The 18,158-nt window shown below is 37.7% G+C and overlaps 1 protein-coding gene across 1 annotated transcript in view; it reads right to left on the reverse strand.

Moving 5' to 3' along the window:
• LOC123674115 (discoidin domain-containing receptor tyrosine kinase B-like) overlaps positions 1–18,158 on the reverse strand; it is a 408,546-nt gene that overhangs the window by 86,961 nt on the left and 303,427 nt on the right. The window contains exons 7-8 of the mRNA XM_045608987.1: positions 12,383–12,516; positions 7,448–7,655 (exon numbers count right to left, since the gene is read on the reverse strand). Coding sequence (XP_045464943.1) covers positions 7,448–7,655; positions 12,383–12,516 — 342 coding nt within the window. The remainder of the gene's footprint in view (positions 1–7,447; positions 7,656–12,382; positions 12,517–18,158) is intronic.

Here is an 18,158-nt window from a genome sequence, read left to right on the forward strand (position 1 = left end):
TTTCTGCAATCTCGTGCGCGCTTATACTAAATAAGGGGATTTCTCGACCGCCGAGAGAATGAAACATTCGCCAGTGTGACTTTATTAGTTGTTTTCTCCCATTTCTATATCTATTGATAGATTCTGGTAGTTTCAGAAATATCTTTCCAAATTTGGCCAAAATGAATTTTTTCATCTTCAGCTTCTGTTGAAAGACTATTTTCCAGAGCTGCTCTTACAGTTACAAAAACCCGCAATAGGTTAGGCGACAAATCTATAAGATTCCTCATGTGTCTTAAATCCTAGATAGAAATTTATGAAATCAAACAAAGCCTGGAGGTTTCTCAATATTAAGAAACTTTATTTTTTTATTATTTTTTATTTGTATGATTTATAGTGATTTAGTTTATGTTTCTATTGCAAAAAAGTTAATATTTTCGGTTCTTTTATACAATAAGTTAAATAAATAAAAGTGTTTCTTGCAAGGTTCCTTCTCATTTCATCATTTTGTTATTGATGTGACACTACACAATAAAACTGATAAAAATCAAGTGACTTGATATGATTCAGGTACTTGATAAATAAATACTTGTCTGTGATTGAAAAACTACTACTTAACATAAGCTTGACTTGAAATCCAGTCAAACTCAAGCCAAGTAGCTTGAAAATCAAACCAAGCCGTGAATCCCTAATTTGTCGTGTTGTAGACAAATTTGAAAGTGAATTTTTCACACGAAACAATGAAATGAGTACCAAATACCGGTGAACGAGCTATCAAATACTTTTCATGAAAAAAAAAATTAAGAAAAAATTGGAACATTGGATACGATGATATTTTATTTTGCCAATTCGTGTTGAATATGAATTTGAACATAACAGTGGGTGTTCTGAGATGAACTTAACTTCAATTTCACTGTAATAATTGAAATCAGTAATTTTCATTAAATTTGTATGTTTCAGCCATGGCTACTCATTAATTCACTATACTGGATAAAATAATTAGAACAAACATACAATTGTGTGAATAACCATTAAATTTTATTTAAGATCGGCAGATCTGAAAGGGAATATGCTATTGTTGGGTACCAGGAACCTAGAATGATAATATTTTGCGTTATCGTTAACGACAGTTGAAATGATTCACTGTCTGACCTGTGTTATAATGTTGATTATCTTATCAATATAGCCTGTTGCCACGGTGTGATATTTGTAAACAATCAAGTGGATTATTCTGCTCATTTGGAGTAATTTTTGTGGAAAATAATGATGTTACGTACACCGCTATATCTGCTGCGCAATGTTAGCTTCTGCTGCGAACTACCTCGTAACTTTTCCCTGACTTTTCACTTCAAACTTTCAGTTTTTAATAAACTGAAGTGGTGATTCATATCGTGAAATTATAATCTACTAGCTTCAATAATGAGTACACCTGTCACTTTGAAATAATTGCATATTTTAATTTCTATGATCATGGAATACTGATTTGAAACGCATTCTTGAAACAGATCGAATGAAATTGACCCTACGTATAACATAAATTCATAAAATCTCAAATAACTCTTAAATTATTGAATTTGAGAGCATAATCATGTTTGGACACTACTCTTATTTTTCATCGTAGAATCCAACGAAATCACAAAAAAATAGGGTTCTAATTTGAAAATCGAAAGTTATGATCGAATTTTGTTCACAATTTTTGGCACTATATTTGAAACACCCTGTGAAGATATTTTTCAAATTCAAGATATGCACGATATTCCAACGTCATTCCAGTTTGAGAAAGTGAATTGAGTATACGCATAGGATATTCACAGTAAAAATAATTCACGTAGTTGTGACTAAGGAAATTCTCTCTTTTTTTACGGTTTTTCTTAATATTTTGAAAACTATGAGGACTAACAGAATATTTTTAGCAAAGGGTAATTGAGAATGAAAATCTTGATAATATCTAAGACATAAAATGCAAAAAAAGTTTTTTTTGAGAAAATTCTTTTTAATTCTTGTATAACCGGAAGTTCCGGAACTTCGAAAATATTTTAGCTGAATCGGGCATCATGAACAATGTTATATTCCGAATTTTTAGATTTCAAATCGGCCCCGTTCTCCAGAAACGTTTAATAGGCCGTCGAACTTGAAACACCCTGTATTACTTTTTATTTTATTCTAAACTAAAGATCTTTCGAATTGTATGATGTTTCATTGTATGTCTGAATTATGTCAGACCATCTTTTCTGTGATATTTTCTAATCAATAACTTTTAGTAATGCTCATTTTTCCTTTATTTTTGTAAACACCTTCATCAATGTTACAAATGATGTTTTCCGTAAATTTTGTAGAGTCCTGAGGATGGAAATAAATTTTTCCGAAACGTCGGCGAACTAACAGAGTATCATTTTCCTGTTTCTCTGACCCTACACCACCAATCTATTGTGAAGTCAATTTTTAATGTTTTTTATGCAATTTCTTCAAGTGAATTGTGTGAAAACAAACTCCAACATTATAAATTGATGTTGATAAATTCCATTTGTTGACGTTCGTGGAAAAAATCATCGATAATAATGATGGGAAAAGGCTATCACTATCATAACCAATTCTAAATGATTCATGAAAATATTAAATTCATGAACCAAGTAAAAAATATCCAAATGAAGAAAAACCCTTCTCAATTAAACCACAGCAGAGGAATTAACAACCTGAGATCTCCATTCATTGAAATGAATCCCCCACCTGAAACCTCGAACAGTCGCCTCCATAAATCCTAATAATTTCAATCTCGGCATAGTTTAAATTATAACCATAATGTAGAAAAATCGGAAGAGATATTCATTTAACTCGGGAAGTAATGAGCCAACACTTCTTCAAGTCTAATCGAATTTATACCCTCAGTACTGGTTGCAATGAGGAAAGAAATAACCGAATTAATTCTTCTCGCCGACTTTTCTGACTTAAAATGAAAAATTTAAGAATTTTAATTTTCGCTATTCATTTTCATAATTCTGATGAAGTCGTATCTCCGTCAAAATTTGGGGATGGTAATCCAGGAGTACAATAATGAATTTAGTGCGTGGGGTATGCCAAATTAACACTTTTGATTGACTACATTTTCAAGGCATACTTAATCGTAAAAATTAGTTTTAATTGGTTTAAACAATTTGTGTTTTTGTTGCAGGACGTTATATGAAAACAAAATGTAGGAAAGCACTGATGTGACTTTAAGAGCTTTTGAGCGATCATTGGACATATACCTTCATAGAGTTATGGAGGCATACATGAAGCGCTCAAAAGCTCCTGACGTCATAATTGTTCAAACCAATTAGTCATCTGGGCAAAGTATTCAAACCTGATATGATATTATCATCTTCCTGACAAAATATTGATGTGGAACTTCGATAGAAATTTGATTTTTCAAATGGTAAACATCAGTTCAGGCCATTCCAACGAAATCCATATTTCTATGAACCTTCAGAGAAAATGATGAGAAAAACTATCTAAAATATGACAACATGAAAACCACTGATGAAGGACAAACAACTTGGAACTTGGAACTTCTTTCTCTTTTGCAGTTAGGCTATAAGCCAGTTTGTATAATCATTACACATTCATTTATTTTATTTATCTTATCGTATGTCATTTATCGTATCATTACACAATCTCTGTGCCAGTAGAAATTTGGCTTTAACACACACTTCCTATAGGGAAGAAGTGGTCTTTTATATTTATTTATATATATCCTAACAGACCACAAAAGTGCTTCTAGGGATTTTTTACATCATAGTCGCAAGCCTTCTTTACAAGAGGGTTTGCGTGATTTTCCATTTTACTGAAGATCTTCACGCTCAGATCTTTTTGATGGTCGTCTAGGAATGGTATTTGCAGGTCTTGTATCCGTACGTTGCTAACAAACCATGGTGCATTCACGGCTCGTCTCAGGATCGTATTCTGCACGACTTGAAGTCTCTGCAGATGGATCTTTGCAGCGTATCCCCAAGCCAGGCATGCATAAGACATGACCGACCGAATGGTGGACTTATAGAGAAGAAGCTTGTTGGAAGAAGACATTTTGCCGCTTTTGCAAATTAGCGGTTGCAACGCTGCCGCTGCTGTCTTTCCCTTCGTCGCAGCTGATGTGACGTGTTGTGTCCAAGTGAGTTTCTTGTCAAGTATCACTCCCAGATACTTGGCCGCGTTTTTCTATTCGATTCTCCTACCGATTACCATTTGTCTTTGGGGCTCTTTTTTCTTTCGGATTGAAAAGGTTTTTTCCTTTACCTGGAAGTATTTCTTGTAGGTACATTGCCTATAGCATAGAAAGGTTCCAACTCAATGAAAGGAGTTTGTGATCTTTTTCTGGCAATTCCCGAGGGACCGGGAATCCAATCTGAGAAGACCTCGTTATTCTGACCCATATCGTTTTCTTCTGGACCCCAATACCATCTTAGAATCGATTGAATGTAAGCTAAGAGCTCTGATTGGAGCCTATCAGAATGTTCTGATAGTTTCTTACTAGGTTAATTTCCACACATCTTTCTATTGCAAGTATATCTGCCTCAATGACAACGGTCTAACGATATTAGTGAGCATTTGGTGCCAGTCCCGAATACTGACACCAAATGCACCCTTACAGACCACAGAGCCGTATGAAGGAGTATATCGGAAGCATTTTGAACATCAATGATGAGTGCTCAAAAACTTCTCGTCAGTGCTTTCCCAATTTTTTTCGAGTTTTGATTCCTGACAGACGAAAATTCGGCTCCATCATCGGAACGAATTAATTCCCAACGTGTTACGTTAATCCATCCGTCTGGCGCGCATTAGCCATTATGAACATCACTAATAAATCAGTTGATAAATGCTGGATGTTGTCCCGTTCATTAGTGGTATCCGATAGTAGAGGGAAATTTTAATGGGATCGTCGAAAGCTTAAATTGCGTCCAGACGCCACCTGAGCCCCGCGTGTAGCTCGGGAGCTTTTAGGATATAGAATTTGTCATTTCTACGGCCGAAACGAATGGGATTGTCGAGGCCGACATCGGGTCTTATGATTAACGAGCCGAATTTTTACGGTCCGTCATTCGCTTTCGCTCGCCCGCGCGTGTTTCGCGCGAATAAACAAGAGAATTTCGCGAGTGTGGATTATACACGTGTTGTAGAATTTCGAAAAAAATTTTGCACGTCCGCCTCGGGAACTTTATCGAATTGCGTGTCATAAATTCGGCGGGTTTTATGTCAGGGCATGTCACTGTTTGATCATTTTTGTTGTCGCGATGATTTCGTATGGAAAATGAGGGATTAGCGTCGCGAATAAATGTGGGAATGTTTAATTAATTTTTGTGACGTATCCTCGTCTGTTTGGGTCGTTGTAGAATGGACCAATCGGAGCCGTCCATTATCCGAATATATTTCATTTAAATAAGTGAATATTGCACACCTAATGAGAATGGATCTAGCAGTGTAAACTTCGAATCTGTCAAACTCTCTTTAATGCATCCGACATTTTCTTTGAAAGAAAAAGGATCAGATAAGACAGTGAAACTACAATCCGTGGAAAAGTAAACCTAAACTTCTCAAAATTTTACGTTTGTCATTCACTGATGACGGGATCTCAATACCTCGAATCGCAATAAGCGAGATCATTCTGTTTTAGATAATTTGGGTTAAGAGACATTTTCCACGATAGAAAATTCAAAGAAATTAGATAAGGTAAAAGCAAAAAGTGAAAACTTATTAAAAAAAAACAAAAAAAAATAAATCCCGACTGAGAAGTCAGATATAATTGCCGAGAGATGATCCCAAAAATTATGATGAACGAGGATAATGATCAACCCCGAATTAACAGTCACCCCCACCAGGAAAACTGAGAGATCTAGTGATCGAATGGCCATAAAGACCTTAACTGCCCCACGTTGGGCGCCAAAATTATGTGTAACCTCTTTGTTACAACTCAAAATGCCCGAGGACAGTCGTTTATTTTGAGTCGTGGTTCTGATCTCTGAATTCACCAAATGGAAGGAACAGAAACCCAGGTCGATCAAACACTTCTTATAGGTATTTACACAAGTATTTCACAATCTGAATCTTTAAAATAACTGGTACCAGAAAAATTGACATACAATATTTTACAAAATAGAAATATATAAAAGTGAATACGAAATTTATGAATTCACAAGAATAAAGAATGTAATTTTTCAAATTCACAAAGTCCTAGCTCTAAACTGAGCCAATCTTCCTCCACCGAAGTTGATAAGAACTTAGGTCTGACAGTTCTTCATGAGCAAGGAGAGTAAAATACTTCGGCTTGTAAGCTGACAATTGACAATGATGTTGGGCTGTCTTTTGACGAAGGACTCTCAATGTAATAATCAAACTTTCAGCGTTTATCAGGAACACCAATTAGGAATTTAGTGAAGGAAAAATACAAAAAAAAACTTTTTTGAGGGTTTTATGAATATAATAGAGGAAAACAGTTTTTAAATTTCACTGCGATAATTATCGATAACATTCAAATGTCATCAAAATATCATATAAATGATATGACAAATTCATTGTATTGGGTACACATGCACGAAGATACGCATTGGCGTACGCCCAGATTTTCATCAACTGTCTTGTTCAGTTGAATATTTTCAATTTGAAATGTAGCATGCTAAAGCAGGAAATGAAGAGTGTAGATTCTGTGGGGAGGGGAAGAAACTCCGGATCAACTTGTGACGGAATGCCTTGCCATTATAACCAACGCAAAATCTGCTTTGGACAAGAAACTTGTAGAAGTGAGGAAGTAACCTCGTTGAATCCATCCCAGAAACTGAAGTTCATTAGAACTCTGGAACTAGAAGGCGAGCTGTAGATCACGTAATAGCGAGAATAGCTCTGATGGGGCACAATACACCACAACAGACGATGTCAACACAGTGAGATAGTGATAGTAACTATCGAAGAAACTGTCACCATGTAAACTACTGGATAGTTTCTATACCGTGATAGTGCGAGAAAGCTGTCGCACTATTTGACGAAAAAGATCCAAATGGGTTTGCCAAATTCTACTGTGTTTACAACAGATCAGTTTCAGTCATCACATAAGATGCAGAATCAAGTGGAGAGTGCAAGAGGTAGCTTGGAAGCCCTGGGTGCGGAATCATCCAAAACCAATATCAATAATGCAAAAGAACACTTGGCAATAAGTAACAAAAGATCACCTCCAATTTTTGTAAATTTTCAATAGAATGAAATTCATGTTATTGATGTGATGTTTCAAATACCTTTGGAAGACAAATATTTTTTATACTTTCGTGATAATATAGCTGATTATAAAAACATTTTCATTAACCACAATCTACTTCCGTGAAATCAATTTTCTTGACCAATAAAAAAAATATATCACCATAAAATTAGAGAAATGAGCGAGTTATTTCCTAATTCCAATAACCTTGCTGGGGATGTAAACATAAGATGAAAAAAATCACGAAATTACCTGATTCGAACGAAACCTCGCTAATCAGCAGCCACTTGTTCGAGAATGATAATCGGAGCTTGATGAACTTGGCCGGTTTCCCATGGAGTTTTATCGTTATATTCCTCGCAGATTCCCTGGTAAGGTCGACAGGAATCATCGCATGCACCGTGCTGGCCTGGTATCTTTCACCGTCGATGCTGAAGAGGATCTCAGCCTGATTGAATATCTGAAAAAGGTATCCTATAAGATTTCTCATCATGAATGCAATGTAGCAAGGTTCAATCTATTGTGATGGCGAAATTAACAATAACAAGGTGACTACGTAGAATTCAAATGCAAATTACTTGAAAATTTGATCCATAGGGCATACCGGGTGGTTCTCATGGAATATTCCAGCTGAAAGTTTCTGCAAAATGTAGAAAACTGGCACTGGTATTTTTGTATTCTCTGAAGAAAATTAATGAATTGTCAAACTGTATATCCTGAATATCTAAGATGGCCCCTGAATAAAAATTCACCTGATTCGGTTGACCGTTTTTATAGATTACTCAACGTTTCTCGAATAGTTAAAGACTGAACAATTAGATAAATTTTCACCCGAATGTTGTTTTAGGAATCTCCAATAAAATATTGATTTGTCGGCTCAAGTGATCTATCTTTCATTTCTTTGAAACAGTTACTAAAAATAATGCCGTTGAAGCTTTTGCCGGTATGTGTAGTCATATACTGAATTTTATATATTTTCCAGATAGATGAAAGATAATTTGCATCCCGAAGCCAGGAAAGTTCCCCAAAACCACCGCCCGATCAGCCTCCTATCATCAATTGGGAAAGTTGCCTACGCCCTCTTAGCGATATCATCAGACTAAACAACGTTCCCCCAGACTAACAGTTCTGATTTTATACCGAGCACTCCATCACAAATCAGCTACTGAGAGTTGTGGAATATTCATCAACCAGTGTCTGATGGAAGCAGGTGTCAATTTCAACCTTCATGAAATGAAAGTGTTTCTTTCGATGTGTCAACTTTGCTCTTTTCTTCGAAATCGTTTATGTTTCTTGTGGTTCCTATCCATTACGTATGTTGGCGATCATTATGGCGATGAGTACTTTGTCAACTGCTACAGAGCAAAAATCTCCAAAATAATATCGGCCTCTCGAAGCCGGAATACCCCAAGGTGATGTACTGTCTTCTCTTCTATATTCAGCATACGCAGCCAACAACCCGAAGTTTGACTTAACTTCTTTAGCCATATACTCAGATGACACTCCTATCATCATCATCATCATCATCATACAACCCTTTGCGTCCATTGTTGGACATAGGTCTCTTCTATCTTATTCCACTGGCTTCTGTTCTGTGCTGTCCGAATCCAGATATTGGATATTCTTTTTATGTCGTCCGTCCATCGTGTAGGCGATCTTCCTTCACTTCTTTTATCTGCTCGTGGTCTCCACTCCAGCAATCGCTTTGTCCACTGTTCCCTTCTCACCTGCCCAGTTCCATTTAAGTTTCGCCACAACGGTGATAACATCTTCTACGCCAGTCTCCTTCGTAGATCTTCATTTCTTATGTGATCCCTAAGAGTTACACCCAGCATAGACCTTTCCATCCTTCTTTGCACCACTTTAAGTTTTCTGGCAGTTGCAGTTGACAATGTCAGGGTTTCGGAGCCATTTGTTAAAACCGGAAGCACGCACTTATTGAACGCCTTTCTTTTTAGGTGGATAGGAAGATCACCCTTGAAAATATCCCTTAGTCTTCCATAGGCCACCCATGCGAGAGTGAGTATTCTATTCATTCCTATCATGGTCAGGCCAAAAGCTTACCGATTGGCAAGAAATACCTTCCAGGCGATGTAAGTCCTATGGAAAAATGGTGAAGCAAATGGTTAATCAAAGTGAATCCAGAAAAAGCACTGTTGTCCAACTGCCATGGAGATTAGTCAAACCGTTCGGACACATCCAAATGAGCAGACGTTATATTCCCTGGAAATCCCAAGTAAAATACTTGGGAGTCATCTTGGATAACAAACTCACATAACACCAGTATCTCTATTATGGCGTTCGAAAGAGTGAAATGGTGAAGGGTCTTCGCTGCAACATGTTTAGAACAAGCTGATTCTGTACAGCATTTTTGGTCGGTCCCATAGTAACTCACGCTTCAACGTACTGAGCTTTGGTGACCTCCTCAACGAAGGTCAACAAGTTTTACGTTTATAATAAAATTTTCAGGAGCGCTTTCATTAATCTTTCAACCCAACTCTTTCTTGATTAGAACCTATCGACGTTGAAGAATTTTTTCAATGAAAACACATTTAAAACTCTTGGAAAAACATCCCACTCAATTAGTCAGAGAATCCCTCAACTAAGACGAATCTTCCATCAGATACTATGATCCAAAGGTTGTATTTGGTCCATTCAAGCAATCTATTCCTTATCCACCGAAGGTGGTAGGCAATCCCAATTTCCTCCATTTCATCGATTTCAGATCAGGGTAAAAGAGTCTATGGATGTATATACCAAACAGCAGGTAAGATATAGTGACTTAGAGTCTCACATTGTTCAACCTTCCATAGAGTAGTTCGTCCTTGAAGATTCCTCCTGATTTAACCAAAAATAAAATCAACCTCATGTGGATCTACTAGTTTCTTCTGGAAAATGTTCCATTGAACAAAATCCCATTTTCCAAAATACAATAAACCCTTTACATCTCAGCACAGAGTTACGAAACCCTGCATCATTGAATACACCCACATCATTAAGACGTTTCAGACTTTCATTATGTCAATTCCCTTCACGCGCCACCGGACATTCTAAATAGCGTCGAAAAACTCGAATTACGAAGGAAAATTCCTCGCTGAACACACAGACTTCCCGTGATTTGAAGGAGTGAAAGTTTCCACCGGAAAATTCGGCACTTCCGCGATATCGAAACTCCAGCATGAATTTCTCCGACAGGGCTCATTATGACTTTCCACTCAAATCAAACAGGCGAAACGCCCCCCTCTACTTTCCCGTCCCCTATTGAAATATTCACTTAACTCATATTCTCCCCCACCCGGAGTGGAGAAAGTATGAACTAACAACTTTCGACGGAATTACAGGTAACTTCTGACCGAGAGAGAAGTCGTCCACCGCCTACTTTCCTAATCCTTCCTGAGCCGCTCCCAGACTGTATCCCTGCTCCTTTTTCCTTATCGGAGAAGGATTAAAGAGCAAGGAAAGAGCTGCAAGTTATTCGAGCGAAATTACAAACTTTCTCGAAATAAATAGGAACCCAATCAAATATTTAATCATGTCGTAGGATTCGAGAGCATTTAACTACGACAACTTGTTTTTTTTATATAGGGGCAAACATAAATGAGTTTCTGCTCTTTTCCATCGACTCCGTTCGGAGTGAGATTGCGTTCATTAAAGGAGTGGGTTGATTGAAATTTTCTGGACCGATTGCCGTGTCCAAACGGAAATTATTAATTCGTTTAATGAGATCTGCGTCACCCGACGATATGATTGACCTGAGCGATCAGATTAGTCGGACAATCGATCATATTATGTGTTTCTGTCCACCTGTTAACTATTCATTATGCTGGTTTGTTCATATTATAATGTTTGATTCAACAGACACCGTACAATGAGTGTGTGTAATTCTTGGTATCAGAAAATGTCTACAGTAGTTGTAGGTAAAATCTAGGCTGAAATAACGACTAGTTCACTAAAGAGCTCGGAATTTTGTCATTCTGCTGAGGCTCTAAAATACCAGAGAAAGTTGGAGGGTCATTTGTGAATAGAATAATTAATCACTGTATTGTCGGAGAATAAAAAGCAAATAGAGCATTCACACCCATACCAAAAGTGACCTCTTTTTCTTGTACATACTGTTATTCGAATGAACAGCATTTTTTTGTATTTTTTCGAAGGAATAGCTTTTTATATTGAGAATCAGTTGTGATTTCGATGAGGTGTGCAAAATATGTAATAAGAAACTACCTGAGAGACAAGAATTTCTACTCAAAATAGATGACGCAGAATCTACCAACAGAAGCAGGAGTATCCCAAGGTTCAGTTCTAGGAACTCTGCTCTACAACATGTTTGCATATGACTTCCCATGAAACCCAAGAAATCTGTAAGCCCAAATGCAGATGATACGGAAATAGCAGTCAGAGATCGACGAACAGACGTCAAAATGCAAAAAGCACTAGAAGCTGTAGTCGAATGATTCATCAAATGAAAAAGAGAAGGCTGGAGATCAAATTGAATATAACGATAGATGGAGAAGAGAGTAAATGGGAAAATGAAGTCAAATATCTTGGTGTAGATATAGATATATAGGGAAAACAGCATAAAATCCAGAGGATAAAACGGACTCAGCAATGAGAAGATTTAACACATTTATAGGAAGAAAGGGTCAAATAATATTAAATACGGAACTGGGCAATACGTGTCTACGTAGTCAAAAGCTATACCAAGAAGGTGTAAGTGAGTAAGTGACAGAAATCGAACTGTTAAGAGTTTCATTGAAGCAAGAAACCAACATATCCACAGATTCACACAATTGGAAACTATCACAGAGAGAGCTACAAAGACGAGTTGTCTAAAACCTTGTTGAAGATATCATTGGAATACCAACCTATCATGAAAGATTATAGAATAACTTCGAAGGAGCATAAATTGAGTAAAACTTCATTTTAAATATAAAAAAAAGAGAATCTCCTAAGAAAGTCATAGCTACAGACAAAAACCACACGACCGAAATCGCGATAGAGTTATAAACAGCAGGTTATGTTTAGTGAGCTGTTCTTGTGAGGATTATTTTCTGTACTCAAAAACTGGAAAATAGCATGTTTTACATATTCCAATGCCTATTCAATACTCTCGGAATTCAAGACTGTTTTTTCCATTTAGCTTGATCAACTTGCAGATACGTAGCTAAATACTAAATAGGTCCTTACCTGTACTCCTCTAGTGAACATATTGTTACAGTGCAAATGAACGGCATGGAATTCTCTGATACTCTCGAACTCGAAGGTCAAATCAACAGGTTCTCCACCTCTGGTTCCATTACTCCATCCTACCCATCTCGTGCCTGTAAAAAATAATTTGAATTTCAATATAAACCATTTTTTCATCTATAATGCATATATTTCACCATCTACCCTTCAAAGGCAAATAATACCGAGTAGAAATGATAGGTACTATAACTTGTATGGGTGCTTCTCATTCTGGGACTTTACACAAAATTGGCACTGCCAACGAAAGACAAATCCAGATATCATCTACTGACAGCCTCATTTGGCACAAATGGTAGCAGTCAGAAGCCAGAAGCTCAACTTTTGGGGTCAGCAGAAGTTTCTTGGTGTAGAATGCTTGCTTCCACAAATCTGAATATATTCCTCCAGAGAATCTTTCCCCTACCAAATCGTATACTCATAAGCGAAAATATTTTAACACGAAAAAACTCAGTTAAGAATCAACAGCAAGAAAACATGCTGCCATCTAAGGTGAGTAGCGATAGATGGTTGGTCTTGAAAAATAAAAGTAATAGCTATCAGGTGTGTGAATAAGTCTTTCCCGTTTTTTTTCAAATTTTGAGCCTTTATTGTGAAAAAATCGTTACAAATGAATTATTGAAAGTATTGGCCATCGCTAGCTACAACTTTTCCCCATCTTTCTGGCAGTCATCCACCCATTTTTTGGCTTCCTCGTAGGAATGGAAGTGCTGGTCAGCCAGGCCATGCGTCATCGATCTGAAGAGATGGTAATCAGACGGAGCAATGTCTGGACTATAAGGCGGGTGGGGTAGGACTTCCCATTTGAGCGTTTCTAAGTATGTTTTCAACGGCTGTGCAACATGTGGGCGAGCATTGTCATGTTGCAAAATAACTTTGTCGTGCCTGTCGGGGTATTGTGGCCGTTTTTCTCGAAGTGCGCGGCTCAAACGCATCAATTGTCGTCGATAGACCTCGCCTGTGATCCTTTCATTCGGTTTCAGAAGCTCATAGTAAACCACACCTAGCGGTCCCATCATATACAGGGCATGAGCTTGGCGCCATGATATTTGGCTTGGCCGTCGATGATGATGCATGGCCGGGTAGTCCCCATGATTTTCTTCGCTTCGGTTTATCGTAACGGATCCACTTTTCATCGCCAGTCACGATACGATGCAGAAAACCCTTTCTTTTATGTCGCTGAAGCAGCTGTTCGCAAGTGAAAAAACGCCGTTCGACGTCTCTCAGCTTCAGTTCGTACGGCACCCAATTTCCTTGCTTTTGGATCATTCCCATGGCTTTCAAACGCTTGGAAATGGTTGTTCGGTCAACTCCCAATGCTTCAGCATGTTCTTCTTGCGTTTGACACGAATCTTCATCAAGCAAAGTCGCCAATTTTTGATCTTCAAAGATTTGCGGCCGCCCGGAACGCTCCTTGTCTTCCACGTCGAAATCGCCACTTTTGAAGCGTCGAAACCATCCGCGAACACTTGAATCATCGACACAACCTTTTCCATAACCTTCTGAAGCAACCGATGCGCCTCGGCAGCAGATTTCTTCAAATTGAACCAATAAAGTGAAACTTCCCGCAAATGACGTCGACTCGGCTCAAATTTCGACATTTTCACGATTTCAAAAATTTATGATGCGAAAAAATTTCAACTAATGTGTTAGTGTGGAATTTTTGACAGATGAATAAGCTTTGATTATGACATATGTAACCATTAAATACTCGCACAGTATTGGTGGCGCCATCTCTTACAAAAAACGGGAAAGACTTATTCACACACCTGATATTTTCTCAATGAAAATTCGAGAAGGTTTCGGTTTCAATGAATGGAGAACTATGCAAGACAGTTTGTTTACGTAGCAGAATGCTCTTTTTCTCCATCGAAAAGAAGTTCGAAAAAAAAAGGAACTAATTTCCCGAAATTATCATTTCGTAATACACCGGGAAACGTGGCGTGAGAAAGATACACTTGACTTAAAGACGCGAAAGAAGAAATAACATTTTCTCAAATTAACTAGGAAATTGTTCGTGCACCTGTACAGGAGGACTCCACTTAAAATTCATGTATTCGACAGTGCACACAGATAAGCTGTTCTGCGTCGTCTGGGGCTCGGAGATAGCGCCCTCTCGCCGACGTGTTTTATCTTGACATCGAGACGCAAATACTACGATGCCATGCTGCGTCACGTAGCAAAAAGTTGCCGCTTTTTATTGAGGTTCAACTTCGGGAAAAAATATCTGTTGTTGAGACTGAGAGAAGAGGTTGGTGAAGGTGAAATGTGAATTCGAATAATAGAGTAGGGGGGCTGCTGCGTATCTGAAATTTCATTAATTTTCGCATTTGGGAGTATAATTCGGAGGTGGGCGGAGAAATAATATCGAAGAGGGTAACCTATTTAGGTTGTCTTGTCGAGCGGAATATTATACAAAATGTCTTTGAAATACAGGGGTGACAGGCTGATCCATAAGTGTGTGGTACTTTGCGGATTTCGAAATTGAATTGATTGAAAAGACCCCGGTCTAGTAAAACACATTTTCTTGGCAAAATTCGATTTTATAATTCAACAAAGTTGCCTTCGATAGCATTTTTGAAGTACGATTTGTCATCCGGTGGATGCAGAAGCATTCGAAGCTCTATTCATGCAATTTTGCCATTATTTTCATTGATTTGTGACACGGTGCATTGTCTTGATGAAACAGCACCTTTTATTTCTTGAGAAGCGGCAGTTTTTTTGACAATTTCATCCTTTAAACGATACTTTAACGCTATATAATAATCGCTGTTGATGGTCTGGCCCTTTTGGAGGCAATCAATGAATATTATACCTTGCGTATTCCAGAATACTGATGCCATAACCTTGCCAGCTGTATAACGTGTTTTTCCTCTGACAGCGACTCTGATAATGAATCAGAGAGTGCCACACTCGCGAGAAAAGGACTTTCTCCACATGTTGCACAATAATATTTAGTTACTTCCACTCTCTGATTCAGTATCAGAGTCGCTGTCAGAGCTGTCATTGAAAATATAAATTTTTTTTTATGTTTGAGGCACCAGCTGACGTATAATCCACCATGCTATAGCCAGCTGATTGTATTTTTTCGTCTAGATATTGGGTTAGCTACAATTTGACAAATTTTCAGTTGGGAGGAAATGACTGAATGTATTTTTTTTTCTTCGTGTTTGGGGGGCTGCTGCCGCTCTCCCCCCCCAACCGAGTCGTAGCTGACGTTCACGAGGCTTTTTATTACTATTATCTGATGCATCTCACCAAGTATCTCTCGAGAGGAAATAATCAACCAAATTTGCACCTGGCTCCCGGACTATTGTGATCAACAAAGCTTCCTGTTCCTTCAGTACATTCGGAAGCAATAAAAACTTTTGCAAATACATATGTCAATAGGTTAGTAATATCAGTATGGTCAATCGTTTGATAAGCACCTCACAACCTTTCTTGTTCGAGATGTTATCGCGACTAAAAAAATTAATGATCTAACCTCAGGAGGCGACAACTTTCGAATCAAGAAGACAGAACCGGGATCAACAAGCAATGATTGTCCATTAATAAAGATGATTGATGGAACGATTTCCCGACCGAACATTTTGATTCGTGTTAGATTTCCCGGGATCTTCATTATTGGAGTATAACCACTGGCTTCATCATTCAGCTGTCGGGCCATTTAGACAAACAAATGAATTCTGTTCGAAGGAATGCCACGCGAATTGCATATTCAGCAGCAGACTGGAGTCGAAGGCGGAGCAGGATCGGAAAGCCGAAAGATCATTATGAGATCTGTTTGCGTAATTAAATTGGGGGCGATGATTTTTCATAAGAAGACGTGAGTCGCGTGAAAAGAGGGAAAAATCCGAGGTTTGAAAAGGATCGGCGGACGGGCGACGATATCACTTCGTTCTTACGAATTCTATCCACACAGAGAGCCGGGATATTGAATGAGATTAATTCGTTGATGTTGAAATTCCGATATTCTGTTTTTATTGACGAAAACAGTTTGATAAAGTTTATCAGGTTGATCCAATGTGCACAGGTACGTTGATATAATGTTGTGAAATTTCAGATTTTGAATACAATGTTGAATAAGCGTTGAATCAACGTAGAGTTCACATTGAGATGCAATAAAATCACCTTCCAAAAATTCTACATAGTTCGTAGATCTACTAATTGGTAGATTCACATATTAGACCAACGTTCAAACGATACTTGACAAAATTTATCAGCAGCCCGACCATTAGTTTGTGAGCTACTTTTGTTATTAGAGAAAAGATGGAAAAAAGAATTTCGTGTGCTGATAAAATATTGCTTTTTGAAGGGAACAAATACAGTTGAAGCAAAATTTTGGCTTGATGAAAAGTTTCCGGGGTCTACACCAGGAAGATCAACCATCATTGATTGGTATGCTGAGTTTAAACGTGGTAAAATGAGCACCGAAAACGGCAAACGCAGTGGACGCCCAAAAGAGGCTGTCACCGACGAAAAAATCAATAAAGCTGACAAAATAATTTTGAATGACCGTAAAGTGAAGTTGATCGAGATAGCAGACATTGTGAAGATATCATCTGAACGTGTTCATCATTTTATTCACGAATATTTGTACATGAAAAAGCTGTGTGCAAAATGGGTGCCGCGCGAGTTCACAATCGATCAAAAGCAACAACGTATTAATGATTTTGAGCAGTGTTTGAAGCTGTTTAAGTGCAATAAACATGAATTTTTATGTCGAAATGTGACAATGAATGGAACATGGCTCCATCATTTCACTCCGGAGTCCAATCGACTTTCAGCTGAGTGGACTGCATACGATGAACCGAATCCAAAGCGAGGAAAAATACAACAGTCAGCTGGCAAGGTTATGGCATCACTATTCTGGAATGCGCAAGATATAATATTCATTGATGAACTCAAAAAGGGCCAGACCATCAACAGCGATTATTATATAGCGTTATTGGATCGTTTGAAAGATGAAATCGTTGAAAAATGTCCCCATTTGAAGAAAAAAAGGTGCTGTTTCATCAAGACAATACGTCGTGTCACAAATCAATGAAAACAATAGCAAAATTGCATGAATTGGGCTTCGAATTGCTTCTGCATCCACCGTATTCGCCAGATTTGGCCCCCAGCGACTTTTTCCTGTTCTACGACCTCAAAAGAATGCACTCTGGAAAGAAATTCAGCGCCAACGAAGAAGTACTCGCCGAAACTAAGGCCTATTTCGAAACGAAAGACAAATTGTACCACAAAAATTGTTTCCAAAAAGTTGTAAGATCGCTATAATCGCTGTATTGCCCTCGAAGGCAACTATGTTGAATAATAAAATCGAATTTGGCAAAAAAAAATGTGTTTCACTATGGTAGACCGAGGATTTTTCAATTGGCCTGTTATTCATCAATGTGCCATTATTTATAACAAAATATTATTTGAACAAATGACATAAAAAAGAAATGGATTTGAGAGATATGCATTCTTCTTGCTATTTTGTCTGCATAAATCATTGTTACGTTATTCTTTAGTTGCCATTTATAAACTGCTGCAGCATAAATACACATTTATATTTTTAATGTTACTGGAGGACCTACATTTATTCAAATCTCTCCATCTTCATCCAAACTCAAATTTCAAAATGAATTTATTTGCGGCGAAATAATTCTCTACATTGCTTTTAATTTAGAGAGCAGCGGAAACATCTTTCCAACTGAAAAAACCCCATGTATTAATA

Source organism: Harmonia axyridis, chromosome 2 (assembly GCF_914767665.1).
Source record: "Harmonia axyridis chromosome 2, icHarAxyr1.1, whole genome shotgun sequence".
NCBI classification, from domain to species: domain Eukaryota; kingdom Metazoa; phylum Arthropoda; class Insecta; order Coleoptera; family Coccinellidae; genus Harmonia; species Harmonia axyridis.